We start from the raw sequence: 14990 nt of genomic DNA on the forward strand, positions 1-14990 counted from the left end.
AATAACAAACATGCCAGTTAACAACTTTGTCATGAATTCAGAGATCCCCAAACTCTTTGGCTGGTGCCTCTATCTTCAAGGAGTCATTGTTTATCTATAATATAATAATGACTGAACATTTACACAAGAGCTTCAATGTCAAGCACATTTTTAAATGTGACCTTCTGCAATAGACAATGAGGCTGTATTTGAACAGCAGTGAAATGAGAACTCAAGACACCCTGTGTAGACTGCACACGGAATCCTCACAGTGAAATGAAGATGAGCATCTGCCAAGCTGGCAGCATCGGTACTGCAGATGCAACATGCCTCTGAATATAAGCCTCTGAGAGAAAAACTACTGTCTTCCATATCTGGACTGGCAACATGCAGGGAACTCATTTAATACAAATGCATGTGAAACATATGCACCTCTTTAACATTTAAAAAAAGGGTATATGCAAATACAATCACAACCTATAAGAGTGCTGAAAAAAACCTGGTCCTTTAGCCCAATCCTCTCATGTTATAGATAAGAAAGGCACAGAGTAGGTTATTGGCCAAATAAGGGGTTGTGTGACTCTCAAAATAGTGCTCTGAAAAAACTGGGAGCAGAGCCACCATCAGATGTATGTGGGGTGTGCATGAAATACGTGGGTCATTTTGCTACTATAAACCAGGCCTTATGGAAGGCGCTAGACACAATCTCAATCACTGGGAGAGAACAGTGACAACTTGATAATCCAATAGAAGGTAGTCAAGAACTGTTAAAACTCTGGGGATTAGTTCTGTCTGGTGTGGCTCAGTGGATTGAGTGCCGGCCTGAGAACCAAAGGGTCACTAGTTCAATTCCCAGTCAGGGTGCATGCCTGGGTTGTGAGCCAGGTTCCCAGTAGGGGACATGTGAGAGGCAACCACATACTGAGGTTTCTCTCCTTCTCTCTCTCTCTTCCCCTCTCTCTGAAAGTAAATAAATAAAATCCTTAAAAACAAACAAATAAACAAAAACCCCTTAGGATTTATACATGCCTGAATAACCTGTTCAGGCTCCTGCTGTGACCAAGAGGCTATGCTCTCAGGTGGCTCAATATACCCGTACACCAAACTCACACCTAGCTGTCTACAGCAGCGGTTTGGGATTCCAACGACCATAAAATTAAAAAAAAAAATCTGGATTGTGATTAGCAACTTTGTATTTGCCACATAAGGAAATGTTAAGACAAAATTAAATTAGTTAAAAAAAAAAACTTCAACTGCTATCATCATTTTGTTTTTCTTCTGGATGTGAGTCCCTTTACTAGATGTAGAATTTGTTAATATTTTCTTTAATTCTATGGGTTGTATCTTTGCTTTCCTGATGGCATCATTTGCAGAACAAAAGTTTTAGCATATGATACCATTTTTTATTCAAAGGTATGTGTACCAAAGTGGGTTGGATTTTTAAAAATTTGTTTTTATACATTTATAATACCATTTTTAGCATGTCAACTGTGTGATCACCACAATCTTACAGAATAAACTGTGGCCTCATCAAACTCATAAAATGTTTATGGGATTGATTATTGCTATATTACAACATATGTTAGCTTCTATCTTCTATATGTTTCTATATGAACTTATATATAATACTACAAATATTGTGGTATTTCATTATTCTTTTGTACATTATTCCAAAGTCTCATTTCCATACAACCAAAGTACTAGAAAGTGGACAGTGTCAATTGCTTCAATAGTTTCTGGTCTTCTGGCCAATTCTGAAGGCCTCACTTTTTCAAATGCAGAATGGTACTAACAGCATAGCCTTTCAGAGTTTGCAGCTCAACTCCACAAATTACAGGCAACCCAAACTTGAGCCTTGTTTTTCTCACTAGCAGAATGTCGATCAAAATACAGACTGACTTTACAGGGTTGCTATGAGAATTAAATGAGGCAATGTATGTAAAGCACTTAGCACAGTCTGGGGTGTCTTAAGTGCTGAGTAAGCTGCTCACTTACAAACAACATCGTTCACTACAAAATGCGGATTCTGACTCTGCAGAAATGAAAAAATTATACAAGACTAGAACCTGAGATGCAGATACAAGCATAGTATGTAGATACAATGGACATTAAGATCCCTATCCATTCTTCTTGCTGGCAAGAGTTCTGCTTATGAAATACGTTGATGTAGCTATAACTTTACATTTCTAAGACATGTTATGATACATATGAGAGTCCCTTTTTAGAAAAGTATCAGAGTCAAATATAGTTGGGTCACATATCACACAGTCTACTCAGTATGAGCTGCATATAAAAAAGACGTATTGCAATCTGTTATCTAGAAATTTCCTTATTTTTCGGTTTAGGCACATGGCACATTATAGCTGTATAAGCAACACTATCTTCACGAGGCTCTTGATTCCTTAGTTAAAGGTAAATCTCTGAAAAATGGCTGGTGATGTTTACAGTATGTGATTTTTCAATAATCACACAGGTTCCTTGTTTTTAGGTGAATCAAGGTAACGGGTGTTTTTATTATGGCAACTGTTTGTGCTCCAGGTTGGCAGAAACTAAGGAGAGCTCTCTGATTAGCTCCTGTAAGGTAGGCACCTATGGGGCTTTCCAAAGACCTTTGGGGCACAGTGCTCACCTCCGGCCCAGCATACATTACTGGCTAAGACAGTCAGTTCACACTGACCACTTAATGACAGAGACTGACCTGTACACCAGTGAAACGGGCATGTTTCATGCACATCCATTACAATCAAACTGGAGTTACTGTGGGGGTTTGGGTTAGGCTAGTTAGAATAACAGTGGGTAGCATTTACAGAGCATTTATGATATACTGTGTACCATTTTCAATGCTTTACATGTATTATCTCATTTAATTCTTGACACTATGATACAGACACAGCCTTGGCACACTGCACTTAATGAGTTACGAGATCACATGGTGAAGCAGGTGACAGAATTGGGTCTGCAACTCAGGCAGATTCCCCACTCCTAACCCTTGTGCTAGATTGTCTCCTCAGTGAAATGTAAACATGGCCTCAGCATCTCCTTGAATGTCTTATATTTCCACTCATTTAGCTTATTATTAAGGCCCAATTAACAAACACCGCTATTCAAATGCCTCTAATTAAGAGCTGTTTTTCTCCATCCTCTTGTCCTAAAGACTGATACATTTCAGTATTCAATTTTAATTTACCTCAAATTTCATATATTCTGGATTAATTAAAAACAACAGAGCAAGGAGAAACTGATCAGGGACTAGTTTCCAATATGCTATAAATATTTTCTAAAAGTCTACAGTTTCAGACACTGAGATCACAGCACTGTCCATTTATAAATAGAGTTTCCAGTTTTTGACTTTCATTTTCCAACTAGCTGAAGGGTGGGGTGGTAAAACATTCCCCATAAATAAATGAAATGCTATTACATTCCATATTTCTTTGCCCACTAGTTGCTGACCATCTGTCATAGGACACACCCTGTAAGGCAGTATCAAATTTTTAGAAACCTGTTAACCCTTAGTAAGCGTCTTCATCATTGTGATCACCTTCCTTCAGGCTAAGTGTTTTTTTTTATACATAGTTTTTTCCCTAAATCCTCACGTAGGTGCCTATACAGCAGGTACCACTACTAGCACATTTTACACATGAAGAAACTAATGCTCACAGATGGGAAGTAACTTTCCCAAGATCATAAAGAATAAATGGATAAGATGGGATTTGAACCATATCTAACCACAAAGTTCACATTCTTAACCATTATTATAGTGAAATAAGTCCCTTATGGTACTTATGTTCTTTGTTATGCGGGTGTGGGTGATACTGCATTTGTGCAAATCCCCCGCACCTTGAAAAGCCATTTTAACATGCAAACATCACCACAAATAAAGAGTCTAGGCATGGAAATGATCAAGTCTTCACTACACTTGAAGAAGAAATTCATCTGATATACGAGGAGGGAATTTTTTCATGTGCATTTTTATTAAAGAATCTTATTAAATTTCTTAAGTAGGCTACTTAAGAAATAAGTAATATAAAACATAATGGAATCATGCCCTTAATATAATCTTTTCCTATTCATTACTGTAAAATAATTGGTAGGACTTCTGGGTTAGTCTCTAGGTAAACCAGCAGGGCCTAATACGCCTTCATTCCAATTTCCATTATAAAACTCATGAAGAATTACAAAGCAATGAAAACTGGCAAGAGTGTTGGAAAATAAAGAGAAGACCAGACGCTGAAGTCCAGAGGGAACTTCGACGAATGCCAGTGCTAAAGAGATCAACAACACATTCTCGGATTCTACCTAAGAGCCAGAACCTGATCCCAAAGCACGTAGGAAAAGATGGATCCATTCTGTCTGCCTTTAGCTGGATGATTCAGGGGCAGCACCATAAAAAACAGGCAACAACTTCCCATTGGCCACCTTCACAGCTAGGCCCTCGTGCCCTTCCTCCCGCAGCCCCAGCAGCATCCTTCCCTGTGTCCATCCAGGCAGCAAACGCCAGGCTACATGGGAGTAAACAGAAGAAACACGCGTGACCCGTAGCATCCTAGAATGCAGCACCTAACTACAAAAAAAATCTAAAACAGCCCGCAGAGCACTACATACTAGGGGCACAGGGTAGAAGCTGTTTTGTCAAAAACGGTAAAGTAGGGAATCAAAAACAAAAACAAAAAAAACCCAAACCCACATCATTCTTTAAACACTCTAACTTAGAAACACATATAGTCCCTTGGCAGTCTTTGAAGGCAGAGCTACTGCTTGTGCTAGGTAGCAGCTGGGAAAAAGTGGCCAGAGGAAGGGCCCTCATCATTATAATCTAAAAAAAAAAAAGCAACTTAATACAGGAGGCTAGACACAAAAGGAAAACATGTCTCACCAATTAACTCAGCTGTCCTGAGCCTGGTTTGACAAGAATACAGGGTGTCCTGAGCACTGCCTGTAAAACAGGTGCCGACAGGAGGAGGGGCTTCCTGTGCCGAGGACAGGGGCTTCTGTGACAATCTTACTCAGACTGCCGAGTGATATGAACATCACAGGCAGGGATTACACAGAGGGAAGAAGGGGTCCTATGCTGGGAAAGGGGAACTCTGTAACAATTTCACCAAGACAGAGTCTATACTAATTGAGAAAGAAAGTCTTTGGGAGCTGTACCTATTCCCAAGATTTAGAAGCAGGAGAAAAAGGGGGAACCTAGAAGCTGACTAAGGTATATAGCCCATGAACCCCAATAGTCAGCATGCTTAGATTAGCTAAGTACCCACTTGTAGCCTCAGCTCAAGTACATAGAACAAACTTACTAACAACTTCATTTTCTCTACACGTGGGCAATTTAGACTCGTTGGGGGCCTGCATGCATCCTTGTGCTCATGTGTTTCATCAAGAAACTTGCTGTCTCATTTACACTCTATGTGTTCTTCTCCTGCTTGAATTCACGTCTTGTGAGAGAGACAAGAACCGAGGCAGGGAAGAGGGCCTCTTGACTTGGGTCTCTCCCCATCTCTAATAGTTGGAGTTCCCGAGCATCTTTATTTCATTAATCATACTCATAAAGCTTCATCTACAGCTTCTAGTGCTGTTTTTCTTAAACTAGAGCAAGAGCCCAAAAACATGCGAGTTTCCAGATTTCTATAGAATGCTGGTGGCCATCTATATTTGAATCTCCCCACACATTCCCCCGGTGGGGGGGAAGACCATATTGAAAAGGAAAGACAGTAAAATCCCCCAACACCCAAGCCTACAACATGATCAGGAGACAGAACATATTTAAACCCGGGGTAGATGTGAGGAAATAACCACCTGAGACCTGAGAGGGCAGTGCTGGTGCCCACCCCACAGGGTCAGGCTGGCACTGTGTAAAGGAGAGCAAGGAGTGCAAGAGGGGAAGAGGCCCGATCATGTCTGGTAAAATAACCCCTTGGATGACGCTGAACACGCCTGATACCTGGTAGATCAGACAGCTGGCTACTGGGGAGTCGAAAGGAAGTAGCATGGAAAGTGCAGGATCGGCGTGGCAGTCTCGGGTATGCATCAATTCAGAGAGGACCAGTTGACTAGCAAGTGTCTTTTGGAAGGCGATGGTAAGGGGAAAGGAGGAAGAGGCAGCAGGTCATGGTCCTCCTGAGACAACACAGCATCACAGAATTATAAGACAGACAAACAGAAAGGAGCAGTACTTGTTAAAGAAACTGCACTTCACCATAGCAACAAAAGGTGCCCTTGAACTAAGAAATGAAATGAACTATCCAGCTCCCACCCCCCAGATCGCCTGCTATTGTGGGTCCAGGAAAAGCTAACATATGTAAATATAAACAGAAAACAGAAAAAGTCAGCCTCTAGGCAAGTTACCATAGGAGTTAAGAAAGTAGCAAGTGAGAATTGAAAACATTTGGCATTTTCAGAACACTCCCCCTACTATGGGGACAAAAGCAGAAGAACACTGTAACATGATATTTCAACAAGATTTAATATAATTAAATCAGAAATGCTAATATAAAAAAATAACATGAATCAAAAATTTAGAAATCAGACACTGAACTAAGGGAAGAAACTGAAAGAAAATACAAAACCTCAGACGTGAAGGGATATTTTATACAACTGAAAGTATATGAAAGCAGCTAGATAATAAAGATGAAAGGAAAGAGGACAATTAAAAATGAAAATTAAAAAGAATCAGAGAGAAACTGATAAAAACAAAAGACATGTCAATTGGATTCAATAACACCTATAACTGAAGTCCCTAAAGAAGAAACACAAAACAATGGAACATAATATTTAAAACTATAATTCAAAAATTTCTGAAATAAGAGACCCCAATGTATAGATGAAAGGAATACACTGTGTATCTGTGAATACTGACCCAGTAGGGTTACCTCTGAGGCATATCTAGTAAAATCTTAAGACTTTAAGTAGTAACAATAGTGATAATAAAAATCTTCTAGGCCTCCAGACTAAAGGACCAAGTCACTTGCAAAAGAACATGAGATCGACATTAAACTTGTCAACAGCAGCGTCCACAGCCAGTGAGAGCGGGTTGGCACGTTCAAGAAAGTCAAGGAAAGACAGTGCGGGACAAGGACTTTGTATCGGCTGAACTGATTTTTAATTCTCAAGGTTGAATAAAACATTTTAATAGGCATGCAGCAATTCTAAGAATCCTGAGAAATCTACTAAAGAATGAATTCCTCCAACTAAGAGATAATTGAGAACACTTTAGAAATGGGCAAAAGGTTAGCATGTAACACACTGTAGATCTGAGACTAAAACAAAATTACAGATGAGGAGAGAAGAACAGTTTGCGTGGCCTGCCAAAGTAGAAATAGTACAACTAAAACTGGCAGACAAGGGCAAGAGAAAGGATAAAGGTGAATAAACTAGTTGATTTTCCTATAGTCAAAGATGCCATTTAAAGCTAACAAACCAAACGTAGAACTTACATTTTTAAAACAAAAGAAAAAGATTTAGAGAATTATATAAAGATATTAGTACAATGGTGAACGCTGGAATAAAATATAAGTCATCCTAAATGTTAAAAGAACTAAGAAATAAAAGGTCAAAGATAAAAGTCAATACAACACAAAACAATATGACAAAGCTAAGAATAAAAGTACCAGCCAGGGCAACAGATATAAACTCATCTACTAAAAGAAAGTATTTTCTGACTGGATCATAAAGAAAAATCTAACATGGTACCTAACAAGTACAGAATACACATTCTTTTCAAGTCCACATGGCAGACACCAAGAAAGACCAAATGTGAGCCCAAGGCTCAAATTTAAGAGAACCGAAATAAGAAGTATGTTCCCTGACCAAAACTGAATTAAACTAGAAATCAACAATATCATTAGAGAAAATATGAAATATTTGGAAATTAAACAATATACTTTTAAATACATGGGTCAAAAAAAGGAAATCACCATGTGCACCATTCCTACCGTTACACTTACCAATAATTTGGATAAAATTCTACCTTGTCAGAGAGCAAGACTGCAATGTCAGATTTTTTTAAGGTTTTAAAGAAGATTAAAATTTTTTTGTTTTACTAAGAAATAACTGACATGCATCACTGTATAAGTTTAAGGCATACAGTATTCATCTTCTCATACAGATAAAATGAAAAGAAAAAAGAAAATAATAAAGGAAAAAATTCTCCTATTTGTTTGTAGGTAAAACTGTTACACTTTGTTGTAATAGTACTTATCAAAAGACAATGAAGTGTTTACTTCGGCAGCACATACACTAAAATTGGAATGATACAGAGAAGATTAGCATGGCCCCTGAGCAAGGATGACATGCAAATTCGTGAAGCATTCCATATTTTTTCAAGAAACTGTAGTACATTCACACAATGGAATTCTTTGCAGCAGAGAGAAAGAAGGACCTTATACCCTGTGTGACAGCATGGATGGAACTGGAGAGCATTATGCTAAGTGAAATAAGCCAGGAGGTGAGGGACAAATACCATACCATCTCACCTTTAACAGGAACATAATCAACAAAAGAAAAAAGTAAACAAAACACAACCAGAGTCATTGAAATTAAGAACAATCTAACAATAGCTGGCGGGGAGGGGACAGTGGGGTGAAGGGTTTTCAGGAACTACTATAAAGGACACACAGACAAAACCAAGGGGGAGGGTGGAAGCAAGGGAAGGAGGTGGGTTTGAGGGGGTTGCAGGGACGGGTGAGGGGAAAATACAGACAACTGTAATTGAACAACAAAATAATTTAAATTTTTTAAAAAGGCAAAAATTACAATGTGCCATTTCTAAAAAAAAAGACAATGAAGCAAAATCTATAGACTGCTGAGAAGAAAAGATGTTGACAAGAATTCTTTGTCAAAATATTTATGTTTGGGGGTAATAATTTTTTTTTCACATGCAAATATGAAAAGAACTAACCATTTATGTACTTTTACTGAAAATTACTTTAAAATATTAACCAACCAATCAAAATATTAACTAAAATTAGGAACTGAAGAGTGAGAAAGATATGTAACAAAAGGGGTGTTGGTTATATTAAAGGTAATTAAACATATAGGTATATATGTATACATTTATACATACAGGTATTTATAATACATAATATATTCAGAGCGCTGAAATATAATGCCAAGCTGAATTATCAAACACTTGAAATTAGAAAATATGCAGGAAAATATTGATCAGGAAAATAAAGACACAATAAAATTTTCTTTGTGTACTTCCGCTTCCAGCCAAGACTGAGGAACAGGCAGATGGACTTACCCCTACTTAAAACAGTCCAAAGAAAAATAGACAGAATATATAAAACAGTTTTCAAAAACACTGGATATCAGGCCAGTGATCCCTGACAAGCAAACGAAGGAAGTGAGTCTTATCACTGTCCTGGCTTCCTATCTTGAGAGATGCCCGAGCCCCGTACAGGGAAGGGAACGGAAGCACAGCCTCAGTTGAAGAGATGGACAGAGTTGAGCATCCAGAGAGACCAAGGGAGCTAAAGTTTACAGGACAGAGTGCCAGAGAAGAGAAAACTGCACAGAAAGACAGTTGCAAAGGGTTCCTTAAAGAGTATTTAGCTCATCACTGATCAGATGTATCTGCGGCAAAATTTGGTAAAGGAAATACACTGGGCAGAGGTGGAGAGTATTTCCACCAAGTATTTAAACGCACACTTCAAACACGACCACGGCAACAGCGAGGCGCTAACACACAGTGAGAGCAGCTCCGTCAGTGGGCTCAACACCGGCACCGAGGCAGATCCCCGGGCTGGTAAGGACTCATTGTGGGGCCACAAAATTTCCACTACAGAGGAAATATTACTCAATAATATTAATAATTCAGTATCAATAATAATTACCCAATAATCAGTCTGGTTGTCTTGGTAATATTTGGAATAAAGTACCATTTTAGTTCAGAGGTTCTTAGCCTTGGCTCATTGACCGTTCTGCTTCACTGGGCATTCTTTTTTCCCTTTACCTTTCTTCTTGAAGCTGAATCCATGGGAGGAAGAAGTTTTTACAATGTCACATTAGGTTTTGAATGTATCTCACATCATCAGAAAGTACTTCATTGCCACCACGGTCACATTATATCACCTAGAACAGTTTCCCATTGATGAGGGGACAAAAGTCCTCTTACCATTATGATTAGGGGCTCTGCTTTCATCCGTAAGTTTAATTAAAGAGAAAATACGTAAAAAAAAAAAGGCAGCATTACAAAGTATGAATCCTGTGAAAGGTGTTGAAACAACCTATAGGCTGGCTGCCTTTCAAGCTGAAAAACAAAAGGTTCATTTCAGACTGGAAAGAGCTTGGGGAAGTCATGTCCCCTGTAAAGGACAAACATGGTCAGTGGCTTGGAACAGAAGGAAAACCAAAGTAGCTGAAGGAGCTTCTATTGCAAATAATGTCAGCCACTCCAGAGGTGCCGACATTCTCCTGACACTTTAATATTTTAGAGCAGGTCTAAGAGGAATTGATAACTAGGCAGCCAGTGAAACTTCCGATGCTCTCAGCACAGCCGACTCTGTTTTTCTTCCATTACTGGCATTCCTATTTCATGAGACCATTTTGAAATTTTCAAAAACTACCATCCTCTTGAAAATAGTATTTCCAAGCAAATATCTGACTGGAAAAAGTTGCAGAACTCAGGGCACAGATCAAGTGTCTCTGGCACTTGGCTGTCCTCTTGTTTTTGCTGCTTCGGAAAAGAAGCTCCAGATGCCAATGTGACTGACCGCTTTCTGTCTCAGCGGGCGTGGGCGCCAAATGTGCTGCCGCCGATACTAAACGAAGGCTTGCCTCGTGCTGCGAGAGGCACCCGCTTCACCGGGGCGGGGGGCTAAGTCCCTTTTTTCAGGATCTTTTTTATCAAGAAAGGGGAGCAGAATGAGAGTAGCTCTTCACATACTAAGGGCAATTTGCTGGATTTCCAGGGGAAAGTCTTAAAATGCTGGATTACACTTTGCACAGCAATTTTACTTTTTTTAAAGTAGAAAAGGAACGTGTACTTTTTCATGGTTTAACACACCCGGATGATGGTTTTCACCGTACATTTTCAGTGAGGCCCTGCAGTCAACATCATGTGTGCTGTTCAAGAAAAGAGGGCACCTGTTCGGTAAGAGGTCGGCCACTGTGAGTTCAGTTCTTCTGACACTGAAGAACGACTAGGCAAATCTGGAATTAAGGGGGCCAAACTTTTTCCAGTTTTTATGCAGGCAGAAGCAAACTACTGCCAAACTCTTAAAGGTTACTTCTGATCGAGATAACCTTAAGACTGACATTTGGACTTACAATCCAAAATTCGGTGATGTGGATGAACGTCAGTGACTTGGACTTTGTCAAAGATAACAAACTCAGTAAGTTCGGGGCAGAGGAAATTATTCAAATGAATTCCACTAGTTCTCAACTCAATCGTACCCTCATTTGGCAAAGTGAGCTTCTTGATTGTGAAATCAAGAGAAGGCTGAGACTCAGAAGGTCAGCAATGGAAGAATTAGGGAAGATCATCAAGAGCAAAGATATGTCATTAGAGACCAAGGCTAAGATTATCTACACCAGTGTACTCCCAAGTACTACTACAGGTACAAAAGTTGGACAGTGAAGAAGGCTGATAGAAAAAAAACGGATTTGTTTGAAATTTGGGGGAGAGCTCTACAGATTCCCTGGACTGCCAGAAAGATCAACAAGTGGTCCTAGAGCAAATTAAACCTGAAACAAAGCTGGAGGGAAAAAAAAGGGCAAAACGGAAGCTATTCCACTCTGGGTCCATCATGAGAAGACAGAGGTCTTCGGAAAAGATAACAATGCTGGTGAAAAAACTACAAGGCAGCAGGAGAAGAGGCAGATTAAACACAAGATGGACTGATTCTACCAAAGAAGCGTCAGGGTGCTGAGGACAGGACATTGTGGACATCCCTCATCCATGGAGTTGCCAGGAGTTGGGCCCGACTTACTAACAAGTGACACACACAATCGCATAGGGAAAAAAGTGTAATCAATTCCTAATATCATAAAAATAAATTCTATCTGAATTTTTGTGCATATATTTAGGTACCTTTTCCCCCCTGTAAGTTCACATCTTTTAGACTAGACTCAAAGAGATCTACAATTCAAAAACCTGAAAAAAAATCTACAATATCCCTAAAAGCATTTCTTTAAAAAATCATTTACTTGGAAGCTGAACTGCCATTTTAACATGAAAGCTGTCACCCTCACTCAGCTGAGCAAGCTGCCCTAGAGTTCTGCCCTGGGAGGAGGGGAAGATGCGCGGGCACCTGATGGTTTTCCACACGTCGAAGCCGTCCAGAGGCTTGGTGCCGTTTGTGCTCCCCCCAGCCAGCTTCACGAGGGTGGGCAGCCAGTCAGAAATATGGATGAGCTCCCGGCTCTTCACACCCTTCTGCTTCAGCAAGGGGCTGGCCACGAAGCCGACGCCGCGGACGCCGCCTTCCCACAGGGTCCACTTTCTCCCTCGAAGGGGCCAGTTATTGCCCCCGGCCAACGTCTGCCCTCCGTTATCTGAAATACAATTAGGTGGTGGCATTAGGACAATACTTAAGAATGGAAGACTTCTATATACGTTCTTATTAAATGGTGCTTAAGGACTGAAGAAGGTTAATTCCTCCTAACCCTCTCCTATACCAACTACCCTGTTCCCACCCAAAAGCACCCTCCCCCACACAGACGTAACCAGACCGCAGCATGGCACAGATCCGACAGGAGACCAACCAGGCCTCTGTGGACAGAGCCCCTGGAAAGCAGCCGTCCCCTGTGGGTAACTGCTTGGGATAGAGCCCTGTGCTAACTGATGCACGAGGCTTCAAATGCATGTGTACAATGCATTTGGTGGAACAGAAAGAAGAGTGTGAATCCATGTAAGCTGGGCCCTTCTGGCACATGGAAAGAAACTTCTGAAGGAGTTTCATTTAGTGACTTAAAGCTCCTGACAGGTGGGGACAATGGACCTTTTTATTTTCTTCCTGGAAACATTTTCTGACATTTAAACTGGTCATTGAACTAACATTCTACTCTCTGGTGATTTGAACTCTTTCTTAAGTGTGAAAGTTGAAGATTTCTTCAGTGGGCTAAATGTCTCTGTAAACAGAACAGTCAGATGGAAAAAATAATTGTAAGAAAAACTCCTCCCTTCCCGAAAGGGTGATGGCAACACCAAAAGCTTCATGGTGCGCTGTGCCAGGGAGGAGAAGGGTTTCCTTCCAAGCAAACCGAAGGAATGGAGGACACTGGTGAAGCCAGACGAGAAGTTACAGCAGTGACTGAAGTTAAGTATCCTACCAGCTGCTTAGGGCTCAGAGTCAGAAATTAAGTTGGACCGCAGAAGGTAAAAAGTGATATTTCTTATGCAGTGAGGTTGTAGAATTGTATTATCTTCAAAAGTATCCATACACTTAGGTGACTTTAGAGACATATTTTAAACAACACTTATTTGCACATATATTATACTTATAACTAAACAATTGTTAAAAACCACTGTTACCCAAATGAGCCACATGAGGGCAGTAATACAGACCTGCTCTACAGGGCCTTATACATATAAAAATCTAACACAAAAATTAAGATCTGTCAAAGCCACAGGATACCCATTGAAGGAAAGAGAATATGTGTTAAGCAATCACCTACTATGCACCAGGCACCCCTTTAATTTCATATTATCTCTCGCAGAATGTGGAGTCTAATAGACTGGAAGCCTGACACACTAGCTGTGTGATGCAAGGCAATTGGCTGCCTCAGTATCTTTATCTATAATGTGGAGACAATAATTGAGCCATGGCTGGTGTGGCTCAGTGGACTGAGCGCCAGCGCGTAAACCAAAGGGTCACTGGTTCAATTCCCAGTCAGGGGACATGGCTGGGTTGTGGGCCCGTGGGGGTAGCATGTGAGAGGCAACCACACATTGATGTTTCTATCCCTCTCTTTTTCCTTCCCTTCCCTTCTCTCTAAAAATAGATAAATAAAATAACTGCTACCTTGTGTATTACAGTGAGAATCAAATGACACCATTTATCATCATAGCCAAGGAACGATCCCTAGTTGGGTACCTGGCACAACCTAAGCACTAAATAAATGGTAGCTAATATTTATGACAACCCCAATAGCCTAATGTTACAACCATTGTTTTAAAGGAAAAAGAAATGTGAAAAGGACAGTGGGAGGTGGGGAGTAAGTAGGGTAGGAGAGAGTAATGGGGGGGAAATGGGGACAACTGTAATTGAGCAACAAAATAAAATAAAACATAAAAAGAAAAAGAAAAGGAAAAGGAAAGGAAAGGACAAGTCAGGAAGTGGCAAATCTGGGATTCAAACAAGGTCTGTATGACTCTCCAGGCGGCTTCTGCTCCCAGAGAGTTGCACCCCTGACATTGGGAGCGTGGGTTTGTACCCACAGGCCACAGAGATCTTCACTCCCCCATGAAAACCACGAGCACAGTCAACCTCAGCACAGAGTGCGCCCTTCCGATGATGTAGCACAAGGAGGGCTCTGCAAGGTGAAAATTCCCTGTAGAAGAGAAGCACCTTTGTTGCTGGAGGGTAAGAAATTCAAGGATCTACTGCCAAGGAGGCTTCTGATTAAAGCCCTTAGCACACCAGGTCTCAGTTCTCTGCTTCGTGAAGGGGAGGGATTAGAGGAAGGTGACAATTTTTCAACACAGAGGTGGATGACAATCCATCTTATTTGCTATCACAGACTTTCAAGAACCTCTCCTTAAACCTCACATCTCTTCTTGACAAACACCCAAGGCCCAAAGAGTCACCCAAGCCAGTGTGTTAAATACACGTTCTACTTCGCATGCACCCACCTGCATTTTCAAAAGAAGGCACACTGTCTTTAGACAGAGGAATGCCTCCATGTTCCTTTTACTTCTCAGAGCATGTCACCCACAGCCACCATTTCAGTTTAAAAGAAGGTGCTGTTCATGTTGAATCACAAGAATACACTGGAAAGAAACGCTACACTCTACCTATGAGAACAAGAATGGCCGAGACAGCACTATTATTTTGCTCTGTCACTTGGACTGT

At 40.5% G+C, this 14990-nt stretch overlaps 2 protein-coding genes and 1 non-coding gene across 4 annotated transcripts in view; 2 read left to right on the forward strand and 1 right to left on the reverse strand.

Annotated features, from left to right (window-relative positions):
* Positions 1-14990, reverse strand: part of ARSB (arylsulfatase B) — a 139998-nt gene that overhangs the window by 52700 nt on the left and 72308 nt on the right. For both annotated transcript variants that reach the window (XM_028528533.2, XM_036020455.1), the window contains exon 5: positions 12228-12471. In XM_028528533.2, coding sequence (XP_028384334.1) covers positions 12228-12471 — 244 coding nt within the window. The remainder of the gene's footprint in view (positions 1-12227; positions 12472-14990) is intronic.
* Positions 8188-8294, forward strand: LOC114513736. Its single transcript, XR_003685861.1, has one exon. It is a non-coding gene; the product is annotated as a U6 spliceosomal RNA (small nuclear RNA).
* LOC114501607 overlaps positions 12655-14990 on the forward strand; it is a 35539-nt gene continuing 33203 nt past the window's right edge. Inside the window, 1 exon segment of the mRNA XM_028518267.2 lies at positions 12655-12727. Coding sequence (XP_028374068.1) covers positions 12655-12727 — 73 coding nt within the window.

Source organism: Phyllostomus discolor, chromosome 3 (assembly GCF_004126475.2).
Source record: "Phyllostomus discolor isolate MPI-MPIP mPhyDis1 chromosome 3, mPhyDis1.pri.v3, whole genome shotgun sequence".
In the NCBI taxonomy this organism is placed as follows: domain Eukaryota; kingdom Metazoa; phylum Chordata; class Mammalia; order Chiroptera; family Phyllostomidae; genus Phyllostomus; species Phyllostomus discolor.